Source organism: Corapipo altera, unplaced genomic scaffold (assembly GCF_003945725.1).
Source record: "Corapipo altera isolate COAL_440 unplaced genomic scaffold, ASM394572v1 61281, whole genome shotgun sequence".
NCBI lineage: Eukaryota > Metazoa > Chordata > Aves > Passeriformes > Pipridae > Corapipo > Corapipo altera.
The window spans coordinates 4,787,780-4,800,884 of NW_020884921.1; the positions used below are offsets into that span (position 1 = coordinate 4,787,780).

Genomic DNA, 13,105 nt, shown 5'->3' on the forward strand with positions numbered 1-13,105 from the left:
TCCTAAATGCTGCAGTCATTGTTTGCAAACTGAGTTCCATCCTGAGAAACCACATTCATGGCGACAGCTTTAGAGCTTTTTGTTCTGAGAAAACCAGCTTTGCAAAAGAAGCAAATAAAAACAGAGGTAAAAAAAGATGGAATATATATGTCTTTCTCCCTGATATTTTATATACACATTGGACATCCTTAACCAGCCATTCTAAATATTAATTTGGTGCCATTCTAGTCTCTGGGAAAGTATTACTTTATATTTTTACTTTTTTTTCCAAAATATATTGGGCATGATGTGAGAAATTCAAATTTTAATTACCTTGAGTGAAAATCTGTCTGGTGAGAATTAATGGAAAGAACATGTACGCTGTATGAGACAGAATCTGAGCATCCTTAAGAGGTATCCTCATCTTAGGTGTCAGATTTTGTGTGTGCAATTGACTAGCACTACAGAAGACATTTTGCTCATTCTGGGTATACAGATAACCTTTTCGGTAGCAAACTATGCAGCCTTTATGTGGGAACAATGAATGAACACATACAAATCATCTCTTCTCTTTCAGAAACAAGCAGCTACCTATGCAAATTCAAATTATTTTTTGGACCTGGGTAAATCTTTGGTTTTTGACTTTGTCTTCCACACACATTTGGAAAATAGACCCAATATAACCTCCAAACATCCATATTTTTTTCTTGGCTTTATAAATGTAGTATCAAACGTTATCACAAAGTATTCATCCCTTGTATACCTTGTGCAAACGAAATAGCACATGCAGAGTTATTTCTCTTAGATATCTGGAAAGGCATATTGTTAGAAATTTTGACTTGGTTAAAACAAAATTTAGCTCATGTTAAAGCATTAAAGAAATGCTGATGAGGTCAAAGCAAATTCTCTGACAAAGCTGTAAAATCACCCCAACACACAAACATGTCTGAATCCTGCCATTAGGCTCTCATGCAGCCTGTTTCTCTGCAGCGAGCAAGTAGCTGTAACCCTTCAGTGCTGCAACTGAGTTTAGCAGAGACACTTGAGAACTGAAGTGACATGCACAAAACACACTGATTACTATACATAAAGGAATTTCAGTTCTACATAACTTTTTCTATATCACCTCAGAAAGTGTTCTGTGGGTTTGTTAGCCTGTGCACAAAGAAAGATTTCCATTGTTATTTTTTAGGTATAATTTGGGCAAGTGGTGTGGTAAAACAGTTCTGTAAATCAAGTGAATATAATGTATATATGTATATTTCACTTCCTTCTGAAGGTTTCATCCATAGTAGGCTTTGTCTGTGTGTCAGAAGTAGAGACTTGGAAGAAAAATATGTTGTGTGAAATTTTCTGACCACAGTGTTTAGTTATATATTTGGCTATTAAAGCCAAATGTTTTCCTTAAGAAGCCAGAACTGAAAGGGTTATGGTTTGTTACTGCAGCAGTTATCAGCAGACAGCCATCTAACCTTTGGTACTTACAGGTATTTTATGGCTCTTGATCATATTATCAAATTCTTCATTAATTTTTTTGTATTTTTCTTCAGTGCGTGGGGTGAGAGCGTAAGAGGAGTCAGGATCAGGGCTTTCACAACCTTTGTTTTCTTTCTTGTTCAATGCCTGCCAGGTTCAGAGAAATATCAGAAAGTAAAAAAAATGAAAGGAAGCTCAGAGTACTTACACATAATCTTTGCCTGCTGATCATTAGATCAATATCTTCATTAATTTTTCTGTACTTGTCCTCAGACTCAGGACTGTGACCTACTGAATCGTCTGCATCGGGGTCTGGACTGTCACAGCCATTAAGTCCTTTCTTTCTCAACGTCTGAAATACATAATTTGGAAAGTTCAATCCTTGACACAGGCTGCAAGAAAGAGTCAGCAGTGCTAAAAAAACCCAAACTGCTCATCAGAGGAAGGTTTTAGATTATGCTTTAAGGAAAGAAAGTGACTAGTAATCCACCACACTGGTGCTGTAGGTCTCCAATTATGAGTGGTAAGTGAGGATCATGCAGACCTCTTTCTTCTGAAGCTGGAAGGGATTAAGTTACACACACAGAATGCAATTTATTTTAACAGAAAACAAACTTAACATATTTATTAATTTGAAGTCAATGGACATTAAAAGCAAAGGACGCATACTGCTTACAGTGGAATACACTGGTGTCTTTAAAGAAAAAGGAGGAAGAAATGGAAAAAGAAACAACAAAAAACCAACAGGAAATAAATTTAGGAATTTCATCACAGAAGAAGTACTACCGAAATTGAATTCAAAAGATGACATTAGCAATGCCATTCCTCAGTATACACTTTTGACAGAACAAGAGGGAGAACGGAGTTGATAATACGGCTGTGAAATACCAATTAAGAGCATCTAGACACAGTATTTACTTTTCATTGACTAATTTACAGTGCTACAAATGCTGAAGCTTAATGTACAGGAAAAAGCACTGCTAAAACAGATGTTCAGTGAAAAGTCAAACCAGAAGAATTTCATGTTTAGCAGCTCAAATCAACCCTCACAACCATGATTATCATCACCAAGACAAATAATAGGGATGAAAAAGCTTAAACCCAAAATGAAATCAGTAGTTTAGAGTTCAGAATGGTTGTCTGGCTTCAAATAGGTTTTAACTGATCTACCTTGACAGAGCACCGATGAACAGTCACAGGCTATATTAAGGTAAAAGAATATGAGAAGAAAGTGTGGACTTCCCATATACAACCAGTAGTACATAAAGCCAGTGTTCTCAAGATTTCTCAACTTTAGCTTCAAGAATGTCTTACTCAAAAACTTTTCCAAGTCCATTTGGCTGTCTACAAACTTTATTAGTCAGCTTGCAGTCCATTCTGAGTTGAAACCTGGCTAAGCAAGCTCAGTTTCAACAAAAAGATCACATAACACATAATATGTGTTAATAAGTGGCTATGCTTGTGCTGTCTATTAGTGTGGGATACTCTGTCTGGTTTCTTTTTGCTTTCTAAGAAACATTGCTTCTCATCTGAGCTTTTTGTTCTTTGGGAATTGTACATTTCCTAAATATTTTCTTTATGGCAATGTCCAGTTTACACTGTTAATGTCCTCAATTATTATAACATCATACCTTGTTTCCATACTATATATTTAATTTAATAGTTATGTACTAAAACCCCCTGAATCTCCCATTTTCATCAACCAAGCGAAGTGATGGTGATCTCTAAGAGATCTAAGCCTTCCAATACCATACTGTAGAACTCCAAAACAGAGTTAGTTATTTGTGCAAGGCTGGCTCAATGTAGAACTTTCTTTTCAAACTTCATATCTATAGAGACTTGAAGTTTAATCACATGAGCTACTTTTGCCACACCAACAAAATTACAAATCCACTGGAATAAAACCTTAAGATGCTTAAACAACCTGAATGATTCTCTACACTTCTTTTCTCCTCTCCCTTATGTCTCTTTTGTCTTTTATATGCTCTGCTAGCAGAACAGACATAATCATGTAAAATTTCTACTGCTGCTAGCTTGAAACAAGCCAATTAGAAAGAGGGTTTTGCAATCAGCTGTTCGATAGATTTAACAGACGCAATATGATATATTAAAAGTAAAATGCCTCCTTTACATCTGAATAACTAATGCCAACTAACATTCTTCTCTTCACAGAAGTACAAAACAGTTGTCCTCTGAATACATAAAATATTCTGTTTCAAGATTAGATCAAGCTGTCCGGACATGAAACCAAGATCAGCACTCTTTCCCTGAGCTCATCTGATTCACTGATGGAGTCCTGCTGATTCCCATAGAGTCTCTGAGGACTGATGTGGATGTGAGCTGGACTGGATGGCATCCTCAACTCCTTTGAGCCTCCTTTTGAGGCTTTGAGGTGACAGTTCAGCTCCTCTATTTACAATGGCAATGACTTCTTTCTCTTTTTTTTCCCAGAGGTCAACAAAGCTGCAGTTGAATGGGCATGTGTGAGGGAATGAAGCTGCACAATCATCATTCTACTAGACAACCCAGACAAAAAGCAGTATGAAAAGACATCATTCCCAACTCCTTGTCTGCTGCAATTTGGGTGAAAGCAGATGCATCTTGTCCTCAGCATACTCAGAATGGTCTAAAGCTCTCAAATGTCTACTTAGCAGTCACGTGAAACAGTGGTTTGTAGAGGTTCAGGGATTTATTGCATATTTCAGATGTGGAGAAGAGGAAATGTAATGTAAGCCAACATACGTCTTGCAACAATCTCCAAAGAGACCAGATTCCCTCCCAGCATAGAAATGTTTTATTTTCATAGATATTTATTTTTATATTATTTTCATACAGGTTGCTGCCACATCAGGCAGAGAAGAGGCAATCTCCATTTTCATGAGAAAAGCCAAAGACTAAATTTAATAAAATGATTTTGGTATTCTAGCCAAAATTAACTTTAGCCCTAAAGAGAAGAGGCAACCTTTCCCCCTGCAAACCCCCTCAGTCCAGTGTGTTTGGCTGGTACCTTGCCTGATATGGCAAATCAAGCTCACAAATGCAGTGCACTTGTTCCCTATGTACCACACTTCAAAATCAAACCAAAATCTAAACAAAACAACAAAATATCAGACCCAAAAAACCCAGCCCACAAACAACAAACAACAAAACACCACACAACCACAAACAAACAAACCCCCAACAAAAACATGTTTCGTTGAGCTGGGGTAAGGTTAGACAACAGAAATTTCCACATGTGTGCTGGAGTCAGAGGCACAGCTCCTTTGTGAGTGCTGGAACTAATGCCTGGTTCCCTGTAAATTGCATTTTGGGGTAAAGTCCAGTACACAGAGACCTCCTGTGTCAGTGTCTCCAGAGACTTCTCTTGTCCCCTACCCATCCTTCTGCTGATTCTTTGCTGCTTCTGTCTGTAAAGGCTCATGTTGCAATGCTGCCTTCAGCTGGGAGCCTTTCTGGAATTAATTTCTTGTTCTCTTCTTTTTGCACAAGAATATATAATTTTCATGAAACTTCTTGGAATTGCATAGTCTTTGAGATCACTAGCTTTGCATTAGATTTGCATGGCATTGAATAAAACAACTAAGTAGTAAGGGAAAAGACAGAAGAACAGATTGATAGACTACACAGGGACCGGAAGACACGCTCACATCACAGTCCTCCTTTGGAGAGGAGAGCAGGCTGGAATTGACATACATACCCTCTGCACTAAGGTACTGAGTGGTATTTAGGACAGAAATAATGATCCTGAATATCTTAGCATTTTCTCTGGCTTCTCAACACGCAGGCTACAATTTTCCCTATTTTATTGCCTTGTTTGTTATTTTACTCTCCTCCATATCACTAACTACCACATTAAATCTCTCTCTTGTTTCCTTTCATTTTTTTTTCCTTCACTGTTGTGCTTCAACATAACAGAAGCTGGTACATCGCAACTAAAAGTTGCACTGACCAATATCAAACTGATCCATCCTTATTCACAAGCTCTCTGGACTTTGTGTCAATTTTTCATCTTCTCCTCTATTCTGTGTCACCTCTTGAAAGGAGAGGCTGGTTCTGGAGTCTTTGACCCAGTCCTTCAGTGATTTAGAAACCATTTTTCTTTTGATGTTAAGCTGTCATAGCCTCTTGCAAACCCTGGAAAATAGCCAGATCTATCACATCCTTCTGAAGATTAGCTAGTTTCCAAAGATTTAATGACTATTCAGGGAATTTTTAAGAGGATAAAATTACACAATTGTATAGTGCATTGCATTCTAGAGAGCCCCAAGCCAGATTTAAGCTATTTTTAAAGAAAATAAGCCATTTTTCAACTACAGAAGCTCTACTTCTTCCAAGCAATTAAACAAGTAATTATATTGGACTCCAATAACCTAAAATCAGCCAAGGCATTTGAAAAAGAAAATGGCTAAAGGAAAACAACCTTTGGCTGAAATCTCATGTGCCAGCAATTCAGCCTAAAACCTATTCTGTAAATCTCAGAGGAGAAGTGCTGACTTAGTGACATACTGGTTTGCAGTAAAATGAAGTATAAACAACTATTTACATTCATTTCATGCAAAATGTATCATCACTACAGAAGCACAAAAGAAAATATGGCACTAACAGACAGGTCTGATTTTATCAAGGCAATGGAAATCATGGCAATTTTAAGTCTTTTGAGGAGGAAAAGTCTTTCATTTTCCTAATCTAGTCTCTTTTTCTGCAGTTGTATATCCTCTTTTCTTTTTTTTTTTTTTTTTAACATTTCTTTAGCAGAATGAGTGGAGAAGGTTAGAAATTATTTTTTTTTTTTTTCATTTTAACATTTAGTTTGCTTATCTTTCTTCCTAATAGGTTCATCTGCTGTGGAACTGCTCCTCTCAGCACTCCAGGGCTTGGAAATGCCAAATTAAAAGGACCTGGTTGGTTGATGAGGTTCCCAAAAGGTTCAGACCCACCCACTCTGTTCCATTTTGATATTCTCTGCAACAAAGACCTAACTATTGTAAGGTTAATCACTATCTTCATTTGTGTAATGAAAAGTGTGATCTCACTGGGTCTTCAACTGTAATCAAACTTTACAGTATGGAAAAATTCAGAATTATAGGTCTACTACAAATTCCTATATCTGTTATGTTGCCTAGAAGCCACCACAATGTCTTTTACCGACAGACCCACTAGAATCCATGACAATCCACAGAGTTGCAATCTGGTAAATTATATTCCACTGTCAGAAGACAAAAACCTCAAGTGCCCTCCATTTTCACTATCACTTTCTTTCCTATATCTGGATGGAATAAGTCTTTTAGCCACAAATGAAAAATGGTTTTGTCTCTTTTTTTTCTCACTGGAGCCACATATTGATGTGGCAAGGCAGACAATAGCCAATCACAAAAGAATGATGTGCTATTGTATTCAACTGCTTTATTAGTTATAGTCATTCTGTGATTCCAAAGAACCCAGTCAAATTTATGGAGGTCCCCCAAAAGAGCAGAAAACATTTAGATCATGGGTCTGATTTATTTAAGCATCTGTTTGCTGTCTGTGCATCAGAAACATTAAAGTTAGAAAATGTTGCATGAAGACAACCTCTACTCTCTACTCAGTTATACAATGATGAAATTTTATGATGAAATTGCACAATACAATGTATGGTGCAATCAAGTAATGAAAGGTTCTACTGAAATGAAAAACACAGAGGAAGAGATAGGTTGCTATGGGAACCACCTATCTGAATACTCTGACTTATGTGTAACTAAAATCTCAAATTTTATGTTCCATTAATGCAGAATTCTTAAATTTTTACATTTAATAATGAACATAAACTAGTATGCTGGTTCTAATATACTTTAATTGTATGTTTAGGAGAATCAGATAAAACATTATTACATTTATGTTATCTAACAAGCTCCACACACAAAAAATTGCATACTAGTAACACAGAAAAATTGAACATTTCTTACCTCTTTTGTATAAATCATAAAATGCTTTTGTGTCTCGTAATCCTTTTGAAACAAGCTAGAGGGCTTATATAAAGCTAAACTTCTATAACCACATGCTAATCTTTTTGTTACTACTTTATTTTCACTGAAGTTGCAAAGAAAAAAAATAATTCCATTGTCTGGTCCTGTACACCTGCCTTCTTCAGATGAATACACATAAGTGGGCTCTTCACAACAATACATCAAACCCTCTGCTTGGATTTTCCTCTCATTTTTGCATGCCAAGTGATTATTCTCTCCTCCTTCAAGTACCTTCTCTAATCACACCTCTTGTGAAACCAAACAGTGCCGACACCCTTTGCCAGTAACACCTGCTTCTCTCTGCTTACGAAGGATCAACCGGTGCGTTGGCAAGGTTTGTATATGTGTGCTGCAAGATCATCAGCGCACCAGGTTCCTACCTATCCTCTTCCACTCACGCTCTTGACGTGTGCCAAGAGACCTCTATATTATTTTGTAGTGTCAGTATATAACCAAACAAAATCCATGTTTTTGCAAAAGGGCACTGGGATAGTGAGATTTTTGCTTCTTTGTTCCCTATAGCTGTACTACATAACTTGGGGATGGGGGAGCTTTGGAAGGCAGTGCATGTGGTGCAGCCCTGAAGTCCTCAGGAGGTGCTGTCTGTTTGTGCTGACCTTGCAGCCTGTAGCAGACTGGTCAGAATCACCACATCTCCTTCTGCCTCTCCACAGTGCATCTCCTGCATCTGTGTGAGAGCACATCCTGCTGTCTGGCTGCTGTGCCCAGGTCACCCCTTTGGAGAGATGGTGAGGCTGGAGATGGGAAGATGGAAGAGGTTTGTTTACTTTCTAAAAGCGATCAAGCACAATCCCTTTCTTTAATGTTCAGTCTTACCAACTTGCCAGTGCTTTTCTGTTTTGTATTGACTTAAATTACAGGGGGCAATTTTGGCCTCTTAAGTATAAAGAGAAGAAGTATATGTCAGATTCAGAGATCTCACAGTAGCTAAACTAAACCATGTATCCTTCAGGGTTTTCTCTGAATGAAACAAAAGCAAATCACATGAGGACTCCAGCATTAAAGCTTTATACTAAATTTCTGTTAGTGTATGCAACTAAACTTACAACTTCCTATGTTCACAATTATTTCATGGGACATGAAATCACTGCACTTTTTAAACTGCTTTTAAGAGGAGAATTTAGGTCAGAATAACTTTTGAGGTTCTAATTAAGGACATTTCCTCATCCTTCAGGCTTATTCCCATTTGTTGTCATGGTGCAAAATGTCTGAAACCCCCCAAAATCCCCCAGGGCAGCTGACAAAGGATTCTTATGCCAACGCTCAATGGAGGGGATTGTGTTTCCTTGGCCTTGACAGAGTAGATGGGCAGCAGCACCCGGCTGCCTGGGAATCCACAAGAGGAGAGGAGCATCAAGTGGCCGGCCGTGTTGGCTGGCACGGCGTGGCTGCAGCCAGTGAGGAGAGAGTCCCCAGCAATGCCACACATCCCTGCCATCCGCACCTGTTCCCGCTGACACCTGCTGCCCCATGGCCATAGATGGCTGTCCCCAGGGCCGCAGTGCTGATTGGGACGCTCTGCTCCTCTCCCTTTGGGGCTTTTTTTTTTGGTGTGTGTTTCTCTTCACCCATGCTGCTGTCACACTTCCTGGCTCTTATGCGGTCACAGCCTACAGGAGCGCAGCAATTGTGCTTTCCAGATATATGTACTTAAATATGTGTATATATATTTATACATATATCTATATATATGCATACACACCCTCTACTAGATCACTTCCTGGCATCTTTTTGTTCAGATCTAGACGGATTTTTCAGAAATCTTCACACACTCATGATCAGACTCCATTTGTTATGGTGCAGCTTAATACCAGCTTAATATTGCTGGTGTTTTGGATTAGCAGAGTTAAAAAAAAAGGGATGTGTTTTTCCAGACAAGATTGACATTTCCTAAATAATGAATTCACGTGAATGAGATTAATTAGAGGTGTTAAGATTAGTGACATAAACGCAGTGCTGACCTAGTTGTGATTACAGCTTCTGATAAAATCCACTCTACAGATATGTGAGATTTAAAAAGAAAAAAAAATCAGCCTTGGACAAACACAATTTCTCTCAATTGTTATTAAAAATTTGCTGTTGAATGCATCCTTTACACCCAAAGACTATTAAAACAAAACTTCTGTCCAGCCATTTTTCAAACGTGTATTTGAAAAGACAGTCAAATTCTGCTCTCTTGTGTTAAAAAGATCTGACAAGGTTCCAGAGACTGACTGCCAGTACTTTATGCACAAAATTAGCAGATTGTTTACTTAGATCAGAGATGTTCTCAGGATATTCATGTTTTAGTGCCTTTTGAGTATCTCAGTGGTTCTAATCCCTTACTGAGAGTTCAAAGGCCCATCACAGGCATTGCCTTTGAGTTACAGAAACACAGAAGATGTGGGTAAAGACAAAAACCTTCAGGTTACTGCCCTGCTTTCCCCACCATTCTTTCTGCATGCTGCCCTCCCATGAATCTGTGCCTTCTGCAGAATGAAGGTTAGCACCACAGCCTAGTGGCAAATATCTGATTTTCCATCACCTATCTTGGAAGGCAGATTTACAGAAAATAGCACCCCACTATTTCTCAAGGCTCAGTATTGTGGAACAACTCCATGAAGATGAAGCTTCTATATTCTGGCTCCTTCCACTAGTTCACTGTCAGGCGCACAACCAGTCTGCAACCAGATCTGGATTGCCAAATGCTGCAAAGATGATCTAATGCCAGAGTAATTACATCCCTGACTTGCCTTTACCCCTTGGCCACAGCATAATATCAGTCCATAACATCCCTGACTGATTTTTCAAAACCGTTGAAGTGTATGAAGTATTTAAGTGGCCATGTTTACTCTAAGCTTTATTGAGCATCTTTGAAAGAGCAGAAGTTATTGACGAGCCATTGTATATTTGATTTGTACTAGGTTTTGCTGTCAGACACAAAAGTGTATGAATGGAAAAATAAACTTTACAGTAGTTCATTTCAACTTCTTTAGGGAATATGAGGCCCCTTAAAAATAAACACTGTAATCATCAACAGGTTATTTCTCTCTTTCTTTTTATGTTCGTTTATCATAATCCTCCTCTGGCTCCAGCACTTCCAGATGGAGCACCACCCTCAACATTTTCATTTGTGTCTAATTTAGTCAGACATATACACAAATACAAGGCTGAAGTCAGATCTCATTTACAGTAGTGTAAATCTGTAGCTGGATTTCGAACAGCTGTATAGATACCAGTCAAGTTATTCTAGATGTACAGTGGTGTTACCAAGTTTGTTACATCAGTGTTACTATCTCTTGATATATACAGTATCTGAAATATGCAGGGCTTAATATAAATGTCTGCAGAAAAAAATAACTATTTCAAAGCAGCTGGTGCCTTTCCATGATATAAATGGGAACCTTTAATACTAAATACCATATTCAAAATACGTAAAAAATGTGAAATACGTAACTTGAGGAATTTGACATACAGAGTAACACATATATTTACAGAATCTTCTGCCACAAAAACTTACTACCAGAAAGAATGACAGCTGATACAAATTATTCTTTGCATATATTTTGAGCATTATTTATGCTCTAAAAGATTCCACAGAAATTGTGAAATTATACGTTTAGGATCTGCTTTACAGATCATTAAAATGTAACCATCCTGGGGAGAATATATCACCAACATCTGTAGCTACAATAGCCAGTGAAGTTTTCAGAAGCAGAAATGATAGGTACCTCAGACAAATAAAATTGTAACACATGATATAAATTACTTGGGATGGAATTTTTCCTAGACCATGAGGCAAACACCTTCACTTTCAACCATGGGGCCAGAGAATCTCTGATAACCACAACATTTTGCTTTTCTGTTTCATCTGAAACAGGGTACCTCCAGCAGCACTAAACTCTGCAGTACTGACTCAGCAGTGAAAATACCACCCACCAAGACAAGAATACCACTTCCTTCAGCACCTTGGTTTTCTCTGGAGGTCTCCCATAAAAATCTTTAATGTATCAATGTTCTGAACAGCTTTGTTTTTCCTCCACAATTTGAACACTTATTTTATAGTGGATCAAATGACAGGGTATCACCAAAAAAAAAAAAAAAGATACCAGTATGACAATGAGTAAATGTTGCTGAATAGCAGTTCCTTTTAAAGGAAGAAGAACATTTACTTTTATTTTTATAGTGTCATAATTATTTATCCATTGGTAAAAATGGCCAAATCAATATATTTTTCAAAAATAGTAAATTCCAATGGAGGTTAAATCTCTGAAACTCTAGCCTCCTCTTTCATTGCAGTATGGAGGCCTTAAATAGCACAAACCAGTACCCATCAGCTGACTATTCTGCTAATAGAGTCAAGTTGTCACCAAGCATAAAGAAAAGAAAGTCTCTTAATGAAGTTTAGAATAAGCAAGTAGTATTTGAGAATCCACACTGGCCCATGATTAAACTAGAAAACAGATAACTCAAACAATGCAGTTTCATATTTGATTTAAGATGGCTTTTTTCTCCGTATGTATAAGTTCTGCCATTTACCTGTAACATTTGTGCAAATTGTGTCTATCCTTAAAGAGCTGCTAAAATCTCTATACTAGGATACACCTACCAAAGTGTCATCTGCTAGAAACAAAGAACTGGGTTTTGTTTTCCTGTGGAAAATCCTACGGGGGTGGTAAAATGCAGACAGAAACTTTGCAAGCTGAAATTTCCAGATAAATTAACTAAACACTAGAAAAAAAAGGAGTTGCATGGAGTAGTTGGATGAAACTCCAGAACTGCATGATTATCCCCAAAAGCTGATCCCTCAAACAAATATTTTCCTGAATAATAATTTTAAATGTTATACTGCTCCTAGCACTCTGCTCTTTTCTTGAGAGAAGTAAGCACCTCTCACAAAAGGAAAGAATCAAAAATGACCAACTTAGCAAAAAGTTGTCAGATTTTGAAAATGTTTTTGATAATTTAGGAAGCTTTCCAGGCAAGGGAATTCTAAATCTCCTTTATTGCAAACTGCTATCATGGAGGCAAAAGCCCCTTTACATAAGATTATTCGAGGGTTAAGCTGCTACTGCACCTCCAGCAGATGCAGTTTAGCTCCACTTCTCTTACGAACTTCCCGCATGGGCTTTGTTAATTCACTTTACTATAGTTCTTCCTCTATAAAAAGCTGAATGACAGTAACCACCAGTATGATTGGCGTGCTATAAGAAATAAAAACCCAAGCAAGTGGCAATGTACTCAGCCAGGAGTCTAAATTTGATATAGACAGACAGACCCTCACATACACCTGCAAAACTTGCTTTACATGCTGACCTCTGCAGCGTTGTTGAACAAAAGATAAGTTAACTTAACAGCATAATGGTCAGTTTTGGTGTTGTGCTTGGGAAAGAAGAAAACCTTAGAAAAAGAGTAGCTTCTAGTTCTTATTGAGAAAACAGAAGTGTCAGAGGCAGACTCAAGACACAGTTTAGAGAGATACTAGAAAAATCATGGTTGAGAAGGAGCAAAAAAGAAAAAGATGGGAAGGGAAGGTTTGGGAAGGTTTGGGAAGGTTTGGGAAGGGAAGGTTTGGGAAGGGAAGGTTTGGAAGGTTTGGGAAGGTTTGGGAAGGTTTGGGAAGGGAAGGTTTGGGAAGGGAAGGTTTG

The 13,105-nt window shown here is 37.9% G+C and overlaps 1 protein-coding gene across 21 annotated transcripts in view; it reads right to left on the reverse strand.

Moving 5' to 3' along the window:
• MEF2C (myocyte enhancer factor 2C) overlaps nucleotides 1-13,105 on the reverse strand; it is a 136,131-nt gene that overhangs the window by 35,371 nt on the left and 87,655 nt on the right. For 9 of the 21 annotated variants that reach the window (XM_027656912.1, XM_027656906.1, XM_027656913.1 and 6 more), the window contains 2 exons: nucleotides 1,748-1,807; nucleotides 1,465-1,602 (listed from right to left, as the gene is read on the reverse strand). In XM_027656912.1, the coding sequence (XP_027512713.1) occupies nucleotides 1,465-1,602; nucleotides 1,748-1,807 (198 nt within the window). Of the gene's footprint in view, nucleotides 1-1,464; nucleotides 1,603-1,663; nucleotides 1,808-13,105 lie in introns of all 21 variants that reach the window. The other 12 variants (XM_027656917.1, XM_027656927.1, XM_027656925.1 and 9 more) reach the window with 3 other exon arrangements.